We start from the raw sequence: 20,383 nt of genomic DNA, 5'->3' as shown, positions 1-20,383 counted from the left end.
CATTGTGGTCATTGAGAAGAATTTCCCCCTTACAGATAGATAAAAAGATCAGTGGTGTCAGTGGGAACTTATCTGAGAGGCAGAAATTTCTCAAGGAACCCTGCACTATCTCTAGAGGGACCCTAAGGTTCCCTGGACTCCTGGTTGAGAAACCCTGATCTAAAGGGTGGGCTTTAGAACCCTTAGCTATCTCTAGAGGGACCCTAAGGTTCCCTGGACTCCTGGTTGAGAAACCCTGATCTAAAGGGTGGGCTTTAGAACCCTTAGCTATCTCTAGAGGGACCCTAAGGTTCCCTGGACTCAGCAAACGCAGAGAAACGCGGCTAAGCGCTAATGCAAAACCGCACATCTTTATTGCGACTTTACACAGCCAACGTTACCAGCGTTATTAAACCCCCCCAGTGTGCATGGAGCCTATCGATAGGTCGGATCCAGCACCTCGAATATTCACGCTGTGATCAGATTGGCTGCTGTGGGCGGAGCAGATGCTTTCCTTTTCGCCCGGCGTTTTATGATACGACGATTCAGGGGTTTCATCGCTCAGAATTGTGTTTCTATTGTCTTTAGGGTGTGCGGAGATAGCCGATGAAGTGTACATGGAGGTGATTGTGGGGGAGGAAGAGGCCACGTCACTCACAGACGCCCAGGTGGAAGATTCAGGACTAAGCAAGACGTTTGTTCCTGTGGCGTGGGCTGCTGCTTATGGTGAGTGTGCGGCCGTAGCCCCACCCCCCCCCAGTACTGCGCATGCCAATGTAGACGCACTAGGTTAAAAAGTCGCACTCCATTGTGAGCTCTTCGTATTGTTTTACTCCATGAAATCCATCTGCACTCAACATATAAAAACTCCGCCCAGACGCGTTCCGTCCCTAAGGGCTTGCTCACAGGGTTTATACAGTAGGTACAGGTCTCACCTTTTTTAACACTTTTGTGGAAGCGGAGGCGGGCTCTAGGAGCCGACACCCTAACCCAGGGGTAGGCAACCTGAGAGCCGCAGGACTACAAGTTCCATCATGCCTCTGCAAGTCAGAGCTGTAACTGTCAGTTTTGTAATCTTTGCAATGCCTCATGGGAAATGTAGTTCCACAACAGCTAGCGAGCCGCAGGTTGCCTACCCCTGGCCCTAAACACTCTTGAATGCTGAGGCTGTTTGGGTGTTGCAGACTTGGGTAGGTGTTTACTGGGCGCGGTCTAGAGGGGTCAGCTTCAATCATACAGCTTTCAAATAGGATGTTAAGTGCCCAATATACCGGTGCGATTTGATAATTGAAGTCGTACCTGAAATCGCATCTAAAATGAATGTGAGCGTCGGCATCTTATAACATTTGCGATTTGCTGTGGTGCGATTTCTAAAGTAGTTCTTGAGTGACCTTTTCTGCAGTTTTTTTGCGATTTCACGTACATAGAAGATCATGGGAAAATCGCACTACAGGTTGCAAGAAATCGTTGAAAATCTTCACAATCATAATAAAGTCTTCAGAAATCGCACCTGAAATTGCACACAGATTGCACGATTTTAAATCGCAGCAGCGTGAGTGGTGATTTAGTGGCCTGTCATACCGGTGCGATTTGGAAATTGAAATTGCACCTGAAATGGCATTTAATGAATGTGAATGTCGGCGTCTTAACGTGCGATTTCTAAAGTAGCTCTTGTGTGACTTTTTCTGCAGTTTTGTTGCAATTTTACCTACATAGAATATAATGGAGAAACGCAAGAAATCGTTGAAAATCTTCACAAGTCGCAATAAAGTCTTCAGAAATCGCACCTGAAATTGCACACAAATCACGCAATTTTAAATCGCAACGGTGTGGGTGCTGATTTAGTGGCCGGTCATACCATAGCGATTTGGGCATTGAAACTGCATTTAATGAATTTGAATGTCGGTGTCTGAACGTGCGATTTGCTGCAGCGCCATTTCTAAAGTCGTTTTTGCATTGCTTTTTCTGCAGTTTTGTTGCGATTTCACATACTCAGAATAGAATGAAAATCGCACCGTAAATTGCAGGAAATCGTTGAAAATCTTCACAATCATAATAAAGTCAAGAAATCGTTGAAAATCTTCTCAAGTAGCAATAAAGTCTTCAGAAATCGCACACAAAATTGCACACAGATTGCACGATGTGACTGGTGATTTAGTGGCCGGTCATAGCGGTGCGATTTAGGAATTGAAATCGCATCTAATGAATGTCAGTGTCTGATTTGCTGCGGCGCAATTTCTAAAGTAGTTCTTGCGTGACTTTTTCTACAGTTTTGTTGCGATTTCACATACATAGAATACAATGGAAATCGCACGGCAAATGGCAAGAAACCGTTGAAAATCTTCTCAAGTAGCAATAAAGTCTTCAGAAATTGCACACAAATCTGCACGATTTTAAATCGCAGCGGTGTGACTGGTGATTTAGTGGTCGGTCATACCTGTGCGATTTGGGAATAGAAATCGCATCTAATGAATGTGAATGTCGGCGTCTTACCGTGCGATTTCTAAAGTAGTTCTTACGTGACTTTTTCTGCAGTTTTCGCGTACATAGAATACAATGGAAAGTCGCTCTGCAGATTGCAAGAAATCGCTAAAAATCTTCACAAGTAGCAATAAAGTCTTCAGAAATTGCGCTGAAGTTGCGCACACATCGTGCGACTTTCCAGTATATTCTGTGTATGTGAAATCGCAACAAAACGGCAGAGAAAGTAACACAAGAACTGCAGCAAATCGCACGTTAAGACACCGACATTCATCAGATGCGATTTCAATTCGCATATCGCATCGGTATGACCGGCACTTTGCTGGCTTCTGCATTTTGGGGTGCATAGAGGATGCCAATGATTCATGCAGGCCATGGAGCGTTCGTTTATCGGACAATTTTTCATCTGAAAAACTAAACATCGGTCGTTCTGTTCCCTCCAGTGATTGCGAAAATCGGCCATTTTTCGCAAATTTTCCAGCATGACCGATAAAAGAAATAAAGAGGAACTGTGCGAAAATCAGCCGATGCCATCGCCCCGCTAACAGTGCGAAAATCGTCCGATGCCATCGCCCCGCTAACAGTGCGAAAATCGTCCGATGCCATCGCCCCGCTAACAGTGCGAAAATCAGCCGATGCCATCGCCCCGCTAACAGTGCAAAAATCAGCCGATGCCATCGCCCCGCTAACGGTGCGAAAATCGTCCGATGCCATCGCCCCACTAACGGTGCGAAAATCGTCCGATGCCATCGCCCCGCTAACGGTGCGAAAATCGTCCGATGCCATCGCCCCCACTAACAGTGCGAAGATCGGCCGATGCCATCGCCCCGCTAACAGTGCGAAAATCAGCCGATGCCATCGCCCCGCTAACAGTGCGAAAATCGTCCGATGCCATCGCCCCACTAACGGTGCGAAAATCGTCCGATGCCATCGCCCCACTAACAGTGCGAAAATCGTCCGATGCCATCGCCCCACTAACAGTGCGAAAATCGTCCGATGCCATCGCCCCGCTAACAGTGCGAAAATCAGCCGATGCCATCGCCCCGCTAACAGTGCGAAAATCGGCCATCGCCCCACTAACAGTGCGAAAATCAGCCGATGCCATCGCCCCACTAACAGTGCGAAAATCAGCCGATGCCATCGCCCCACTAACAGTGCGAAAATCAGCCGATGCCATCGCCCCACTAACAGTGCGAAAATCAGCCGATGCCATCGCCCCGCTAACAGTGCGAAAATCGGCCGATGCCATCGCCCCGCTAACGGTGCGAAAATCGTCCGATGCCATCGCCCCACTAACAGTGCGAAAATCGTCCGATGCCATCGCCCCGCTAACAGTGCGAAAATCGTCCGATGCCATCGCCCCGCTAACGGTGCGAAAATCGTCCGATGCCATCGCCCCGCTAACAGTGCGAAAATCGTCCGATGCCATCGCCCCACTAACGGTGCGAAAATCGTCCGATGCCATCGCCCCGCTAACAGTGCAAAAATCAGCCGATGCCATCGCCCCACTAACGGTGCGAAAATCAGCCGATGCCATCGCCCCGCTAACAGTGCGAAAATCAGCCGATGCCATCGCCCCACTAACGGTGCGAAAATCAGCCGATGCCATCGCCCCGCTAACAGTGCGAAAATCGTCCGATGCCATCGCCCCGCTAACAGTGCGAAAATCGTCCGAAGCCATCGCCCCGCTAACAGTGCGAAAATCGTCCGATGCCATCGCCCCGCTAACAGTGCGAAAATCGTCCGATGCCATCGCCCCGCTAACGGTGCGAAAATCGTCCGATGCCATCGCCCCGCTAACGGTGCGAAAATCAGCCGATGCCATCGCCCCGCTAACAGTGCGAAAATCGGCCATCGCCCCACTAACAGTGCGAAAATCGGCCGATGCCATCGCCCCACTAACAGTGCGAAAATCAGCCGATGCCATCGCCCCACTAACGGTGCGAAAATCGTCCGATGCCATCGCCCCACTAACGGTGCGAAAATCGTCCGATGCCATCGCCCCACTAACAGTGCGAAAATCAGCCGATGCCATCGCCCCGCTAACAGTGCGAAAATCAGCCGATGCCATCGCCCCGCTAACAGTGCGAAAATCGTCCGATGCCATCGCCCCACTAACGGTGCGAAAATCAGCCGATGCCATCGCCCCACTAACAGTGCGAAAATCGGCCGATAAACGAACCGTCTCTGGCCTGCAGAGGACAATCAAGGTCAGTCGATCGTTGTGTTCCGCTGACTGTAGAACATTTGTGGACCGGACTGCAGTTGGGAGGCTGCCATTGCCCAGTCCCCGATGTTGGAGCCGGTGTTGGGGCGGGCACTGCCGTGTTCTTCCCCAGAACTAGAACTTCTTCTGGGCTCCACAAATGAGTAGGAGTCCCAGTAAATGACAACCAATAGGATGAGTGCCTGCCGTCACATGTCCGGCATCGGCCTCTCAGATGCTGATTGTGTTCTCTCCATTTTTCTGTTGTAGGAGAAGAGAGAGAGCTGCCCAGGAAGTACGGCGAATGGCAGGAGAGTGGTAAGTCCTCTGTACTCCCATCTCTGACACGCGTCCTGAATGCAGCAAACGTCATCGGGGGGTGCAGCCTGCTGCAGTGGGGGGTGCACCCCAAAGTCCAATTGTGTGTGTGTATATATGTATTATGTGTGTGTATATGTATAGATAGATAGATACACATACAGGTGAAACTGGAAAAATGAGAATCTGGTGCATTCATTCATTCATTCATTTATTTCAGTGCAGCAACTTAAAAGGTGAAACTAATATACAGTCAGGTCCATAAATATTGGGACATGGACACAATTCTAACATTTTTGGCTCTATACACCACAATGGATTTGAAATGAAAGGAACAAGATGTGCTTTAACTGCAGACTGTCAGCTTTAATCTGAGGGTATTTACATCCAAATCAGGTGAACGGTGTAGGAATGACAACAGTTTGCATATGTGCCTCCCACTTGTTAATGGACCAAAAGTAATAGGACAGAATAATAATCATAAATCAAACTTTCACTTTTTAATACTTGGTTGCAAATCCTTTGCAGTCAATGACAGCCTGAAGTGTGGAACGCATAGACATCACCAGACGCTGGGTGTCATCCCTGGTGATGCTCTGCCAGGCCTCTACTGCAACTGTCTTCAGTTCCTGCTTGTTCTTGGGGCATTTTCCCTTCAGTTTTGTCTTCAGCAAGTGAAATGCTCAATCGGATTCAGGTCAGGTGATTGGCCATTGCAGAACATTCCACTTCTTTGGTGTCTTTTGCAGTCTGCTTTGGGTCATTGTCCATCTGCACTGTGAAGCGTCCAATGAGTTGTGAAGCATTTGGCTGAATATGAGCCGATAATATTCCCGAAACACTTCACAATTCATCCGGCTGCTTCTGTCAGCCGTCACATCATCAATAAATACAAGAGAAGCAGTTCCATTGGCAGCCATACATGCCCCCGCCATGACACTACCACCACCATGATCACTGATGAGGTGGTATGCTTAGGATCATGAGCAGTTCCTTCTCCATACTCTTCTCTTCCCATCACTCTGGTACAAGTTGATGTCGGTCTCATCTCTCCATAGGATGTTGTTCCAGAACTGTGAAGGCTTTTTTACATGTCGTTTGGCAAACTCTAATCTGGCCTTCCTGTTTTTGAGGCTCACCAATGGTTTCCATCTTGTGGTGAACCCTCTGTAGTCACTCTGGTGAAGTCTTCTCTTGATTGGTGACTTTGACACACATACACCTACCTCCTGGAGAGTGTTCTTGATCTGGCCAACTGTTGTGAAGGGTGTTTTCTTCACCAGGGAAAGAATTCTTCGCTCATCCACCACAGTTGTTTTCCGTGGTCTTCCCGGTCTTTTGGTGTTGCTGAGCTCACCGGTGCGTTCCTTCTTTGTAAGAATGTTCCAAACAGTTGTTTTGGCCACGCCTAATGTTTTTGCTATCTCTCTGATGGGTTTGTTTTGTTTTTTTCAGCCTAATGATGGCTTCACTGATAGTGACAGCTCTTTGCATCTCATCTTGAGAGTTGACAGCAACAGATTCCAAATGCAAATAGCAGACTTGAAATGAACTCTGGACCTTTTATCTGCTCATTGTAATTGGGATAATGAGAGAACAACACACACCTGGCCATGGAACAGCTGAGAAGCCAATTGTCCCATTACTTTTGGTCCCTTCACAAGTGGGAGGCACATATGCAAACTGTTGTAATTCCTACACCGTTCACCTGATTTGGATGTAAATACGCTCAAATTAAAGCTGACAGTCTGCAGTTAAAGCACATCTTGTTCGTTTCATTTCAAATCCATTGTGGTGTATAGAGCCAAAAATGTTAGAATTGTGTAGATGTCCCAATATTTATGGACCTGACTGTATGAGACTCATTCCATGCAAAGCAAGATAGTTCCAGCCGTGATTTGTCATCATTGTGATGATTATGACTTACAGCTCATGAAAACCCCAAATCCACAATCTCAGAAAATGAGAATATTCCATGCAATCAATAAAACACGGATTGTACATAGAACAATATCGCACCTCTGAAAAGTAGAAGCTGCATATGTACTCAGTACTTGGTTTGGGCCCCTTTTGCAGCAATTACTGCCTCAATGCGGCGTGGCATGGAAGCTATCAGCCTGTGGCACTGCTGAGGTGTTATGGAAGACCAGGATGCTTCAATAGCGGCCTTCAGCTCTTCTGCATTGTTCGGTCTCATGTCTCTCATCTTTCTCTTGGCAATGCCCCATAGATTCTCTATGGGGTTCAGGTCAGGTGAGTTTGCTGGCCAATCAAGCACAGTAATCCCACGGTCATTGAACCCGGTTTTGGTGCTTTTGGCAGTGTGGGCGGAGCCAAGTCCTGCTGGAAAATGAAGTCAGCATCCCCATAAAGCTCGTCTGTGGAAGGAAACATGAAGTGCTCCAAAATCTCCTGGTAGACGGCTGCGGTGACCCTGGACTTAATGAAGCACAGTGGGCCAACACCAGCAGATGACATGGCTCCCCAAATCAACAGAGACTGTGGAAACTTCACACTGGACTTCAAGCATCTTGCAGTGTGTGCCTCTCCATTCTTCCTCCATACTCGGGGTCCTTGTGCCTCTCCATTCTTCCTCCATACTCGGGGTCCTTGTGCCTCTCCATTCTTCCTCCATACTCGGGGTCCTTGGGCCTCTCCATTCTTCCTCCATACTCTAGGTCCTTGGGCCTCTCCATTCTTCCTCCATACTCGGGGTCCTTGGGCCTCTCCATTCTTCCTCCATACTCGGGGTCCTTGGGCCTCTCCATTCTTCCTCCATACTCGGGGTCCTTGGGCCTCTCCATTCTTCCTCCATACTCTAGGTCCTTGGGCCTCTCCATTCTTCCTCCATACTCGGGGTCCTTGGGCCTCTCCATTCTCCCTCCATACTCGGGGCCCTTGGGCCTCTCCATTCTTCCTCCATACTCGGGGTCCTTGGGCCTCTCCATTCTTCCTCCATACTTGGGGTCCTTGGGCCTCTCCATTCTTCCTCCATACTCGGGGTCCTTGGGCCTCTCCATTCTTCCTCCATACTTGGGGTCCTTGGGCCTCTCCATTCTTCCTCCATACTCGGGGTCCTTGGGCCTCTCCATTCTTCCTCCATACTCGGGGTCCTTGGGCCTCTCCATTCTTCCTCCATACTTGGGGTCCTTGGGCCTCTCCATTCTTCCTCCATACTCGGGGTCCTTGGTTTCTAAATAAGATGCAAAAGTTGCTCTCATCAGAAAAGAGGACTTTGGACCACTGAGCACCAGACCAGGTCTGTTTTTCTTTAGTCCAGGTAAGACGCTTCTGACGTTGTTTGTTGTTCAGGAGCGGCTTGACAAGAGGAATACGACATTTGAAGCCCATGTCCAGGATCCATCTGTGTGTGGTGGCTCTTGATGCACTGACTCCAGCCTCAGTCCACTCCTTGTGAAAGTCCCCAACACTTTTGAATGGCCTTTTCCTGACAATCCTCTCCAGGCTGCGGTCATCCCTGCTGCTTGTGTACCTTTTTCTTCCACACTTTTCCCTTCCACATAACTTTCTATTAATGTGCTTTGATACAGCACTTTGGGAACATCCAACTTCTTCTGCAATGACCTTTTGAGGCTTTCCCTCCTTATGGAGGGTGTCAGTGATGGTGTCAGGTCAGCAGTCTTTCCCATGATTGGGATTCCTACTGAACCAGACTGAGAGACCATTGAAAGGCTCAGGAACCCTTTGCAGGTGTTATGGCTGAATGAGCTGATTAGAGTGGGACACTTTGAGCCGAGATTATTCCACCTTTTCACAATATTCTCATTTTCTGAGATTGTGGATTTGGGGTTTTCATGAGCTGTAAGCCATAATCATCACAATGATGACAAATCACGGCTGGAACTATCTTGCTTTGCATGGAATGAGTCTCATATATTAGTTTCAGCTTTTAAGTTTCTGCACTGAAATAAATGAACTTTTGCACCAGATTCTCATTTTTTGAGTTTCACCTGTATGTGTATATATATGTGTTATATGTATGTGTGTGTGTAATATATATATATATATATATATATATATATATATATATATATATATATTCTTCTGTCAGTTATGGCTGCAATCTTTCTTGGTCTACCTGACCTTGGCTTGGTATCAAGAGATCCCCGAACTTTCCACTTCTTAATAAGTGATCGAACAGTACTGATTGGCATTTTCAAGGATTTATATGTCCTTTTCCATCTTCATAAAGTTCCATTGCCTTGTTACGCAGGACTTTTGACAGTTCTTTTCTAATTCCCATGGCTCAGTATCTAGCCTAGTCAGTGCTTCCACGTGAGAGCTAACAAATTCATCGACTTTTTATACACTGATACTAATTGTAATTTAAAAAGCCACATATGTGGGACATTAACCTCTAATTGGCATTTTAACCCGTGTGTGTCCCCTTGTGTGTCTGTACCAAGGCCCAACATTCCAGGGGCGGAGAATTCTGATCCAGGGGGCGGAGACTTCTGATCCAGGCCATTTGGGTGATTTCTGTTATCATTATGATTTAAAAAGGAGCCAACTCTGTGATAATAAATGGCTTCATATGATCATCATCCTTCAATAAAAGAGCATTTTCTGGCAGATCCGTCAAATTTTCAATATCAATGCCAAAATTTCACAATTTCTGCCGGGGTATGTAAACTTTTCAGCACAACTGTACATACATACACAGCTCAAAAAAATTAAAGTCAGACTTTGTAATCCGAGTCGCATCAAGTCCATGACACTCCTGGGATATGGATCTGGTCAGGTAAGTCGCAGAGGGGGTTGTTCATCAGTTTCAGCTTTTTTGGTGTTCATGAAATTACCAACAGGTGCACTAGATGGGCAACAATGACACAACCCCCAAAACAGGAATGGTTTTACAGGTGGAGGCCTCTGACATGTTTTTCCCTACTCATCTTTTCTGTTTTTCACTTGCTTGCATTTGGCTCGGGTCAGTGTCACTACTGGTAGTATGAGGCCATACTTGGACCCTACAGAGGCTGCACAGGCAATCCAACTCCTCCAGGATGGCACATCAATACCTGCCATTGCCAGAAGGTTTGCTGTGTCTCCCAGCACAGTCTCAAGAGCATGGAGGAGATTCCAGGAGACGAGAGCAAGGAGGAGATTCCAGGAGACAGGCAGTTCCTCTAGGAGGGCTGGACAGGGCCGTAGAAGGTCCTTAACCCATCAGCAGGACCGGTATCTGCTCCTTTGTGCAAGGAGGAACAGGATGAGCCCTGCCAGAGCCCTACAAAATGACCTCCAGCAGGTCACTGGTGTGAATGTCTCTGACCAAACAATCAGAAACAGACTTCATGAGAGTGGCCTGAGGGCCCAACGTCCTCTAGTGGGCCCCGTGCTCACTGCCCAGCACCATAGAGTTGGATTGGCATTGGCCATTGAACCCCAGAATTGGCAGGTCCACCACTGGCACCCTGTGCTTTTCACAGATGAGAGCAGGTTCCCCCTGAGCACATGTGACAGACGTGAAAGGGTCTGGAGAAGCCGTGGAGAACGTTCTGCTGCCTGTAACATGGTTCAGCATGACTGTTATGGTGGTGGGTCATTGATGGTCTGGGGAGGCAAATCCATGGAGGGACACACAGACCTCTACAGGACAGACAATGGCACCGTGACTGCCATTAGGTATCGGGATGAAATCCTTGGACCAATTGTCAGGTGGTGACTGGTGCATTGTGTCCTGGGTTCCTCCTGGTGCAGGGGGTCCTGGGTTCCTCCTGGTGCAGGGGGTCCTGGGTTCCTCCTGGTGCAGGGGGTCCTGGGTTCCTCCTGGTGCAGGGGGTCCTGGGTTCCTCCTGGTGCAGGGGGTCCTGGGTTCCTCCTGGTGCAGGGGGTCCTGGGTTCCTCCTGGTGCAGTGGGTCCTGGGTTCCTCCTGGTGCAGTGGGTCCTGGGTTCTTCCTGGTGCAGTGGGTCCTGGGCTCCTCCTGGTGCAGTGGGTCCTGGGCTCCTCCTGGTGCAGTGGGTCCTGGGCTCCTCCTGGTGCAGACAATGCCCGGCCTCATGTGGGGAGAGTATGCAGGCAGTTCCTGGAGGATGAAGGAATTGATACCATTGAATGGCTCCCACGCTCACCTGACCTAAATCCAATAGAACCCCTCTGGGATGTCATGTTTCGGTCCATCCGATGCCGCCAGGTTGCACCTCAGACTGTCCAGGAGCTCAGTGATGCCCTGGTCCAGATCTGGGAGGAAACCCCCAGGACACCATTTGTGGTCTCATTAGGACCCTCCCCCAATGTTGTCAGGCATGCATACAAGCACGTGGGGGCCACACAGACTACTGAGGACCATTCTGAGTTGCTGTAATGAATGGACTCGCCTGCTGCATCATTTCTTCACTTTGATTTTTGGGGTGTCTTTGAATTCAGTCCTCTGTAGGTCGATCATTTCCATTTTCATCAAACGATGGGGCGTCCTTACGTTCCTCACCCATCCCCCGTCCATGTCAGTATAGAGATCCAGCAGGAGATTCCTCCCCATTGAGATCTGATTGGTTTTCAAAGTCTTCCTTTCATTTCTTTGAGCCGTGTATTCACCCCCTAGAAGTGTCCATATTTTTTTTGTAATAAAACATCAAATTGTGTATTTAATTTTTATTTTTATTCTTTTTTTTTTGTTCATGTTGAGGCATAAACCGATCTCTGCCGAGGGATGCAAATGTGTATGTAAAGCTAAAATGTAAAATCTTGGGACTCCATACATGTTAATAGGAAGAGGAAGAGGACGCCTTTAAATCAGAAGGGACTGGCAGGATCACCAGGCGTTTACAGAGAGCGTCTGTGCAGAAAAAAGAAACAATGGGGGGAAAATTAACAAAACTGGAGCACACAGAGTCCAGTGCAGCTCTGCATGGGAGCCAATCAGCTGACAGGTTTTATTCTCAAAGCTTCATTAACCACCTCCCGTCTGGCCCAGGGAGCGCGCAGCACCACGATCCGGTGCCCGCTGTGTCCTCCATACATAGTGGAACACCGATCGTCTGACGGGACCTCGCACAGAGGCCAATCGGTGATCACATGCAGAGTAGTAAGCAAGATGTCACCACTGACATCATTGTGATCATTCACAGATTTCACAAGTAATAAGCAGAGATCACATGGTACAGGGCCATTCACAACAGCCTTGTACCATGTGACAAGCTGTGACCAGTCACAGCTCACACAGTAGTTCTCAATGGCTGCAGGAATGTAGCCAGAGAGGAGGAGAAATGATTCCTCTTACAGCCTTTATGGGTGTAAAAGCAATCAGTGTAAAAAAAAAAAAAAAAAAAAAAAATCATCACCCCCCAAAAGTAGTACAGTGTCACTATGGTGACACTGTACTGCTAGGGTGACAGTATGTAAAAAAAACCACATAAATAATAATATAAAAAAATAAAAATGTTTACAAATTATAATTTTCGGTTATAAACTAATTTGGGTTATTTTATTTTTACTAAAAAGATAACGGAATAAATTTTGGCTGAGATTTATAAAGAGAGATTATTTATTTGCAAAATTGTATAAGAAAAACACTTTTTTTCAAAATTTTTGGACTTTTTCATTTATATAGCAAAAAAATAAGACTCCCAGCGGTGAATAAATACCACCAAAATAAAGCTTTATCTGTCTCAAAAAAATGCTAAAAAATTCATATGGGTACAGTGTTGTATGACCGCGCAATTGTCATTCAAAGTGTGATAGCGCTGAAAGCTGAAAACTGGCCTGGGCAGGAAAGGGGGGGGGGGGAAAGCGTCCAGACTGGAAGGGGGTGAAAGCGTCCGGACTGGAAGGGGGGGAAAGCGTCCGGACTGGAAGGGGGGGGGGAAGCGTCCGGACTGGAAGGGGGTGAAAGCGTCCGGACTGGAAGGGGATGAAAGCGTCCGGACTGGAAGGGGGGGGAAGCTTCCGGACTGGAAGGGGGTGAAAGTGTCCAGAATGGAAGGGGGGGCAAGTGTCCGGACTGGAAGGGGGTGAAAGTGTCCGGACTGGAAGGGGGGGAAAGCGTCCGGACTGGAAGGGGGTGAAAGCGTCCGGACTGGAAGGGGGTGAAAGCGTCCGGACTGGAAGGGGGTGAAAGCGTCCGGACTGGAAGGGGGTGAAAGCGTCCGGACTGGAAGGGGGTGAAAGCGTCCGGACTGGAAGGGGGGGAAAGCGTCCGGACTGGAAGGGGGGGAAAGCGTCCGGACTGGAAGGGGGTGAAAGCGTCCGGACTGGAAGGGGGTGAAAGCGTCCGGACTGGAAGGGGGTGAAAGCGTCCGGACTGGAAGGGGGTGAAAGCGTCCGGACTGGAAGGGGGTGAAAGCGTCCGGACTGGAAGGGGGTGAAAGCGTCCGGACTGGAAGGGGGGGAAAGCGTCCGGACTGGAAGGGGGTGAAAGCGTCCGGACTGGAAGGGGGTGAAAGCGTCCGGACTGGAAGGGGGTGAAAGCGTCCGGACTGGAAGGGGGTGAAAGCGTCCGGACTGGAAGGGGGTGAAAGCGTCCGGACTGGAAGGGGGTGAAAGCGTCCGGACTGGAAGGGGGTGAAAGCGTCCGGACTGGAAGGGGGGGGAAGCTTCCGGACTGGAAGGGGGTGAAAGTGTCCGGACTGGAAGGGGGTGAAAGTGTCCGGACTGGAAGAGGGGGCAAGTGTCCGGACTGGAAGGGGGTGAAAGTGTCCGGACTGGAAGGGGGTGAAAGCGTCCGGACTGGAAGGGGGGGAAAGCGTCCGGACTGGAAGGGGGTGAAAGCGTCCGGACTGGAAGGGGGTGAAAGCGTCCGGACTGGAAGGGGGGGAAAGCGTCCGGACTGGAAGGGGGGGAAAGCGTCCGGACTGGAAGGGGAGGAAAGCGTCCGGTCTGGAAGGGGGGGAAAGCGTCCGGACTGGAAGGGGGTGAAAGCGTCCGGACTGGAAGGGGGTGAAAGCGTCCGGACTGGAAGGGGGGGAAACCGTCCGGACTGGAAGGGGGGGAAACCGTCCGGACTGGAAGGGGGTGGGAAGCGTCCGGACTGGAAGGGGGGGGGGAAGCGTCCGGACTGGAAGGGGGTGAAAGCGTCCGGACTGGAAGGGAGGGAAAGCGTCCGGACTGGAAGGGGGGGAAAGCGTCCGGACTGGAAGGGGGTGAAAGCGTCCGGACTGGAAGGGGGTGAAAGCGTCCGGACTGGAAGGGGGTGAAAGCGTCCGGACTGGAAGGGGGGGAAAGCGTCCGGACTGGAAGGGGGGGAAAGCGTCCGGACTGGAAGGGGGGGAAAGCGTCCGGACTGGAAAGGGAGGAAAGCGTCCGGTCTGGAAGGGGGGGAAAGCGTCCGGACTGGAAGGGGGGGAAAGCGTCCGGACTGGAAGGGGGTGAAAGCGTCCGGACTGGAAGGGGGGGAAAGCGTCCGGACTGGAAGGGGGGGAAAGCGTCCGGACTGGAAGGGGGGGAAAGCGTCCGGACTGGAAGGGGGGGAAAGCGTCCGGACTGGAAGGGGGGGGGAAGTGTCTAGACTGGAAGTGGTTAAACAAGCTGAAGCTAGAAGCTGATTGGCTCCCATGCAGAGCTGTCCCGGATTCTGTGTGCTCCATTTTTAGTAAATCTCCCCCATCGTTTCTCTTTTCTGTATAGAAGCTCTCTGTGCTCCGCCGCGTTGTAACGACATTGAATGTAATGTGGGGTCTTTATAGCCGGCTTGTTTGTTCGCAGATTTCATGTACGTTTTGAATTCAAATAAAATGTAAAATGTGATTCAAAGAACAAAAACCTTCCAAGATGGTTGATGTGTAAACTGTAACAGTGATTTCTGTGTCTGTGCGGTCTGTGGTTTTTCCTCACGTGGGACAGACACACTGTTAGGTGCTGTTGCGGGTCTATGGACTATGCACAGACCGACATTGGAGAGATCTGGTTGCTGTTGTTGTGCTCTCCACCTTTGATTTTCTGGTACTGTCTCCTATCAGCAAATGTGGAGTCTCGCCTCGAAACAAAGAACGGAACAGCGACCCAGTACCTGCAGATCTGCGACAGTATGGCCACCGGCAGAGCCCTGAAACAGAAAGCCAAGAAGAGGAGGCGAGGGGATGCCAGGCAATGGCAGACGGGTAACACACCCCAATCTTGTCTCATTTTATGTGGTGTTTGGGGGGGGGGGGGGAGGAATTTATGTGGTCTATGGGGGGTTGGTAAATCTTCATGTGGTCTTTGGGGGGCCGTGAATGTTTATATGGTCTCTTGGGATTGGTAAATCTTCATGTGGTCTCTTGGGGGGGGGGGGGGGCAAATGTTTATGTGGTCCCTGGGGGGTTGGTAATAGTTTATGTGGTCTCCGGGGGTTTGTAAATTTTCATGTGGTCTCGGGGGGGGGGGGATATTTATGGGGTCTCTGGGGGGTTGGTAAATACTCATGTGGGCTCTGGGGGGGGATGTTTGTGGTCTCTGGGGGTTTGTAAATCTTCATGTGGTCGAGGGGGGGGGGGGGGGGGGTTTGTGGTCTCTGGGAGGTTGGTAAATCCTCATGTGGGCTTTGGAGGGGTTGGGGAATATTTTATGTGGTCTTTGGGGGGTCGTGAATGTTTATATGGTCTTTGGGGGTTGGTAATAGTTTGTGGTCTCTTGGGGTTGGTAAATCTTCATGTGGTTTCTGGGAGGGGGGAGGAATGTTTATGTGGTCATTGGGGGGGTTGGTAAATCTTCATGTGATCTCTGAAGGGGTGGGGAATATTTATGATAGATTTGTGTGTCATCAAAATAGAGATGGTACTGGAAGCCATGGGAGTTTATCAAGTGACCAAGGGATGAGGTGTAGATGGAGAAGGGGTCCAAGGGCAGAACCTTGAGGGACCCCTACAGAAAGAGGGAGTGGAGAGGAGGAGACAGAGTTATAGGTAACACTGAAGGAGCAAGGTGAGGAGTAGAAAGATAGATTTGTGTGTAATCAGCATAGAGATGGTACTTAAAGCCATGGGAGTTTATCAAGTGACCAAGGGAGGAGGTGTAGATGGAGAAGAGAAGGGGATGTGTTTGGAGTAGTGGCCATTGGTTGGGATGAGTACAGAGTAGTGGCCATTGGTTTGGATGAGTATGGAGTAGTGGCCATTGGTATGGATGAGTATGGAGTAGTGGCCATTGGTTAGGATGAGTATGGAGTAGTGGTCATTGGTTGGGATGAGTACGGAGTAGTGACCATTGGTTGGGATGAGTACGGAGTAGTGACCATTGGTTGGGATTAGTATGGAGTAGTGACCATTGGTTGGGATTAGTATGGAGTAGTGACCATTGGTTGGGATTAGTATGGAGTAGTGGCCATTGGTTTGGATGAGTACGGAGTAGTGGCCATTAGTTGGGATGAGTACGGAGCAGTGACCATTGGTTGGGATTAGTATGGAGTAGTGGCCATTGGTTGGGATGAGTACGGAGTAGTGACCATTGGTTGGGATGAGTACGGAGTAGTGACCATTGGTTGGGATGAGTACGGAGTAGTGACCATTGGTTGGGATAAGTATGGAGTAGTGGCCATTGGTTGGGAGGAGTACAGAGTAGTGGCCATTGGTTGGGATGAGTACGGAGTAGTGGCCATTGGTTGGGATGAGTACGGAGTAGTGGCCATTGGTTGGGATGAGTACGGAGTAGTGACCATTGGTTGGGATGAGTACGGAGTAGTGACCATTGGTTGGGATAAGTATGGAGTAGTGGCCATTGGTTGGGAGGAGTACGGAGTAGTGGCCATTGGTTGGGATGAGTACGGAGTAGTGGCCATTGGTTGGGAGGAGTACAGAGTAGTGGCCATTGGTTGGGATGAGTACGGAGTAGTGGCCATTGGTTGGGAGGAGTACAGAGTAGTGGCCATTGGTTGGGATGAGTACGGAGTAGTGGCCATTGGTTGGGATGAGTACGGAGTAGTGGCCATTGGTTGGGAGGAGTACGGAGTAGTGGCCATTGGTTGGGATTAGTATGGAGTAGTGGCCATTGGTTTTAGCAGTTAGTAGATCATTAGTGAGGTTTAGTAGGGCAGTTTCAGGGGAGAGTAGTGAGCGAAAGCCACGCTGTAAAGGGTGAAGAAGGTTGTTGTCGGTGAGGGAGGAGCTCAGGCGATTGCAGGCTAAGTGTTCTAGGAGTTTAGAGGTAAATGGCAGCAGGGAGATGGGTCTTAAGTTGTTCAGGTTGTTGGGGTCCAGGGAGGGCTTGTTAAGTATGGGAGTGATGTGCGCGTACTTTAGAGGGGAGGGGAAGGCACCAGTAGAGAGGGAAAGATTGAAGATGTGAGTGAGGGAGCATAGGATGGAAGAAGAGGGTGACCGTAGTAGTTGTGAGGGGACAGGATCCAGGGGGCAGGTGGTTAGTTGGGCTTCTGAGAAAACCTTAGTGACCTCTTCGGTAGTAGCGAGGTCAGAAGAGGAAAGTGTTGGTGGAGGTTTAGTACAAGGTATGCTAAGTGGGATGGATGTCTGTGCAGTGGAGATGCCCCTACGAATTGCGTCCATCTTGCCTGACCACATTGTCTACGCTTCTCAGCTTTACCCGATGACTGTCTACGCTCCTCAATGCTGCTTTTTTCTTTGCGCTTCTTCTTGATGAATTGATGCTGGTTTGAAGCCAAAAGGTAGTCACACCAAATATTGATTGGATTTAGATTTTTTTCCTCTAGTCTCTCACTTTTCCTTTTGTAAATTGATAAAAAAAATAAAATATATATTTTTGAAAGCCTTTCTTCACACCTGCCGATAACTTTTGCACAGTACTGTGTGTTTATAAACTTGTTGATACTTATTTTACTTCTTTAGTAACACTTTAATGTTCTCTTCATTTCACGCAGCCGTCATCATCGGCCCCGATGGCCAGCCTCTGACCGTGTACCCGTGTCACATCTGTGGTAAGAAGTTCAAGTCGCGGGGGTTCCTGAAGAGGCACATGAAGAATCACCCCGACCACCTCATCAAGAAGAAGTACCAGTGTACGGACTGCGATTTCACCACCAACAAGAAGGTCAGTTTTCACAACCACCTGGAGAGCCACAAGCTGACCAGCAAAACGGAAAAGCCTCACGAGTTCACGGAGTACACGCGGCGCTACCGCGAGGCCAGTCCGCTCAGCTCCAACAAGCTCATCCTGAGGGACACAGAGCCCAGACTGCACAAGTGCAAATACTGCGACTACGAGACGGCCGAGCAGGGGCTCCTCAACCGCCATCTGCTGGCCGTACACAGCAAGAACTTTCCACATGTGTGCGTCGAATGCGGAAAGGGCTTTAGACACCCCTCCGAGCTGAAGAAGCACCTCAGGACCCACACGGGAGAAAAGCCGTACGCGTGCCATTTCTGTGAGTTCCGTTGCGCCGACCAGTCGAACCTAAAGACGCATATTAAAAGCCGCCACGGCTCGGACTTGCCGTTCAAGTGCGAGCAGTGCCCCCAGGCGTTCAACGACGAGAAGGACCTTCTGCGCCACACCGAGCTCTTTCAGGGCCACAAAACCCACCAGTGCCCCCACTGCGACCACAAGAGCACCAACTCCAGCGACCTGAAACGCCACGTCATTTCCGTCCACACCAAGGATTTCCCCCACAAGTGCGACGTGTGCGACAAAGGCTTCCACCGCCCCTCCGAACTCAAGAAACACAGCGAGACGCACCAAGGCAAGAAGGTCCACCACTGCCGCCACTGCGACTTCAAAACCCCCGACCCGTTCATCCTGAGCGGCCACATCCTGTCTGTCCACACGAAAGACTTGCCCTTCAAGTGCAAAAAATGCAAACGCGGCTTCCGGCTGCAACCGGAGCTCAAAAAGCACATGAAGACGCACAGCGGCAAAAAGGTCTACCAGTGCCAGTACTGCGAGTACAGCACGACGGACGCGTCCGGCTTCAAACGCCACGTCATCTCCATACACACCAAGGACTACCCGCACCGCTGCGAGTTTTGCAAAAAGGGATTCCGACGGCCGTCTGAAAAAAATCAGCATATAATGCGCCATCACAAGGAGGTCCTTTTGTAATTGTGTTTTTTGTGTGGGTGGGGGGGGAAAAATCGAGGAGAGCGCTGCTCTGACGCACTTCATGCATGATAGAAAATGTAGCACTTTTTGTATGAAGGATTGGAGGGTACGTGTAAAGCCCCCCTCCCCTTAGGTGTGGCCGTCGCACCTTTGCCAAACGCCGCAGAGGGCAGAACAGGGCAACATAGAGGACCGCGACATACGGCACTCAGAGACGCATCAGAGGAAACCGTAGCCTCTTTTCTTTGATGTCTTTGGGGTCCATTTTATGTCGATGATGATGGCCATGTATCTCGATGATGATGATGGCCATGTATCTCGAGGATGATGATGATGATGGCCATGTATCTCGATGATGATGATGATGGTCATGTATCTCGATGATGATGATGATGGCCATGTATCTCGATGATGATGATGATGATGGCCATGTATCTCGATGATGATGATGATGATGATGGCCATGTATCTCGATGATGATGATGATGGTCATGTATCTCGATGATGATGATGGTCATGTATCTCGATGATGATGATGGTCATGTATCTCGATGATGATGATGATGGCCATGTATCTCGATGATGATGATGATGGCCATGCATGTCCATGATGATGGCCATGCATGTCCATGATGATGGCCATGCATGTCCATGATGATGGCCATGCATGTCCATGATGATGATGATGGCCATGCATGTCCATGATGATGATGATGGCCATGCATGTCCATGATGATGATGATGGCCATGCATGTCCATGATGATGGCCATGCATGTCCATGATGATGATGATGGCCATGCATGTCCATGATGATGGCCATGCATGTCCATGATGATGGCCATGCATGTCCATGATGATGATGATGGCCATGCATGTCCATGATGATGATGATGGCCATGCATGTCCATGATGATGATGATGGCCATGCATGTCCATGATGATGGTGATGGCCATGCATGTCCATGATGATGGTGATGGCCATGTATGCCCATGATGATGATGATGGCCATGTATCTCAATGATGATGGCCATGCATGTCGATGATAGCCATGGCCATGCATTTCGATGATGATGATGATAGCCATGCATGTCGAAGATGATGGCCATGTATGGATGATGATGATGATGATGGCCATGTATGTTGATGTGATCATTCAATCAGTCACTCGATGCAAATAAGCCGATCGAATTGAAAAAAATGGCAAATCGGAGTCCTATTCTGTGATCAGTTTAGAGAGCTGCCAAATGATTTCAGCTCTGCCCGGAGTAATTGGCTCAGTTGCTTCTGATGGCTCCAATGGGCCGGTGTCAATGGGCTTTGCTTTGTGTCCTATGGGTTTACCCGCCAGTATGCTGGTATCAATGGGCTTTGCGTCCTATTGGTTTACCCGCCAGTATGCTGGCATCAATGGGCTTTGGGTCCTATGGGTTTACTCGCCAGTATGCCTACGT

General features: G+C 49.6%; 1 protein-coding gene across 1 annotated transcript in view; it reads left to right on the top strand.

The window, feature by feature from the left end:
- The window catches only part of LOC149428373 (zinc finger protein 711-like), a 34,868-nt gene extending 15,146 nt beyond the window's left edge, over positions 1 to 19,722 (top strand). Inside the window, exons 5-8 of the mRNA XM_089667492.1 lie at positions 568 to 705; positions 4,937 to 4,984; positions 14,901 to 15,041; positions 17,753 to 19,722. Of these exons, the coding sequence (XP_089523618.1) occupies positions 568 to 705; positions 4,937 to 4,984; positions 14,901 to 15,041; positions 17,753 to 18,930 (1,505 nt within the window). The 3' untranslated portion in view covers positions 18,931 to 19,722. The remainder of the gene's footprint in view (positions 1 to 567; positions 706 to 4,936; positions 4,985 to 14,900; positions 15,042 to 17,752) is intronic.
- Positions 19,723 to 20,383: the final 661 nt, after the last annotated feature.

This window comes from Staurois parvus, unplaced genomic scaffold (genome assembly GCF_062004578.1).
Source record: "Staurois parvus isolate SC_StPar_1 unplaced genomic scaffold, SC_StPar_1.0 ptg003289l, whole genome shotgun sequence".
Classification (NCBI taxonomy): domain Eukaryota; kingdom Metazoa; phylum Chordata; class Amphibia; order Anura; family Ranidae; genus Staurois; species Staurois parvus.
Note: the sequence above shows the minus strand (reverse complement) of the source record. Positions and strands in the feature narration are given on the sequence as shown.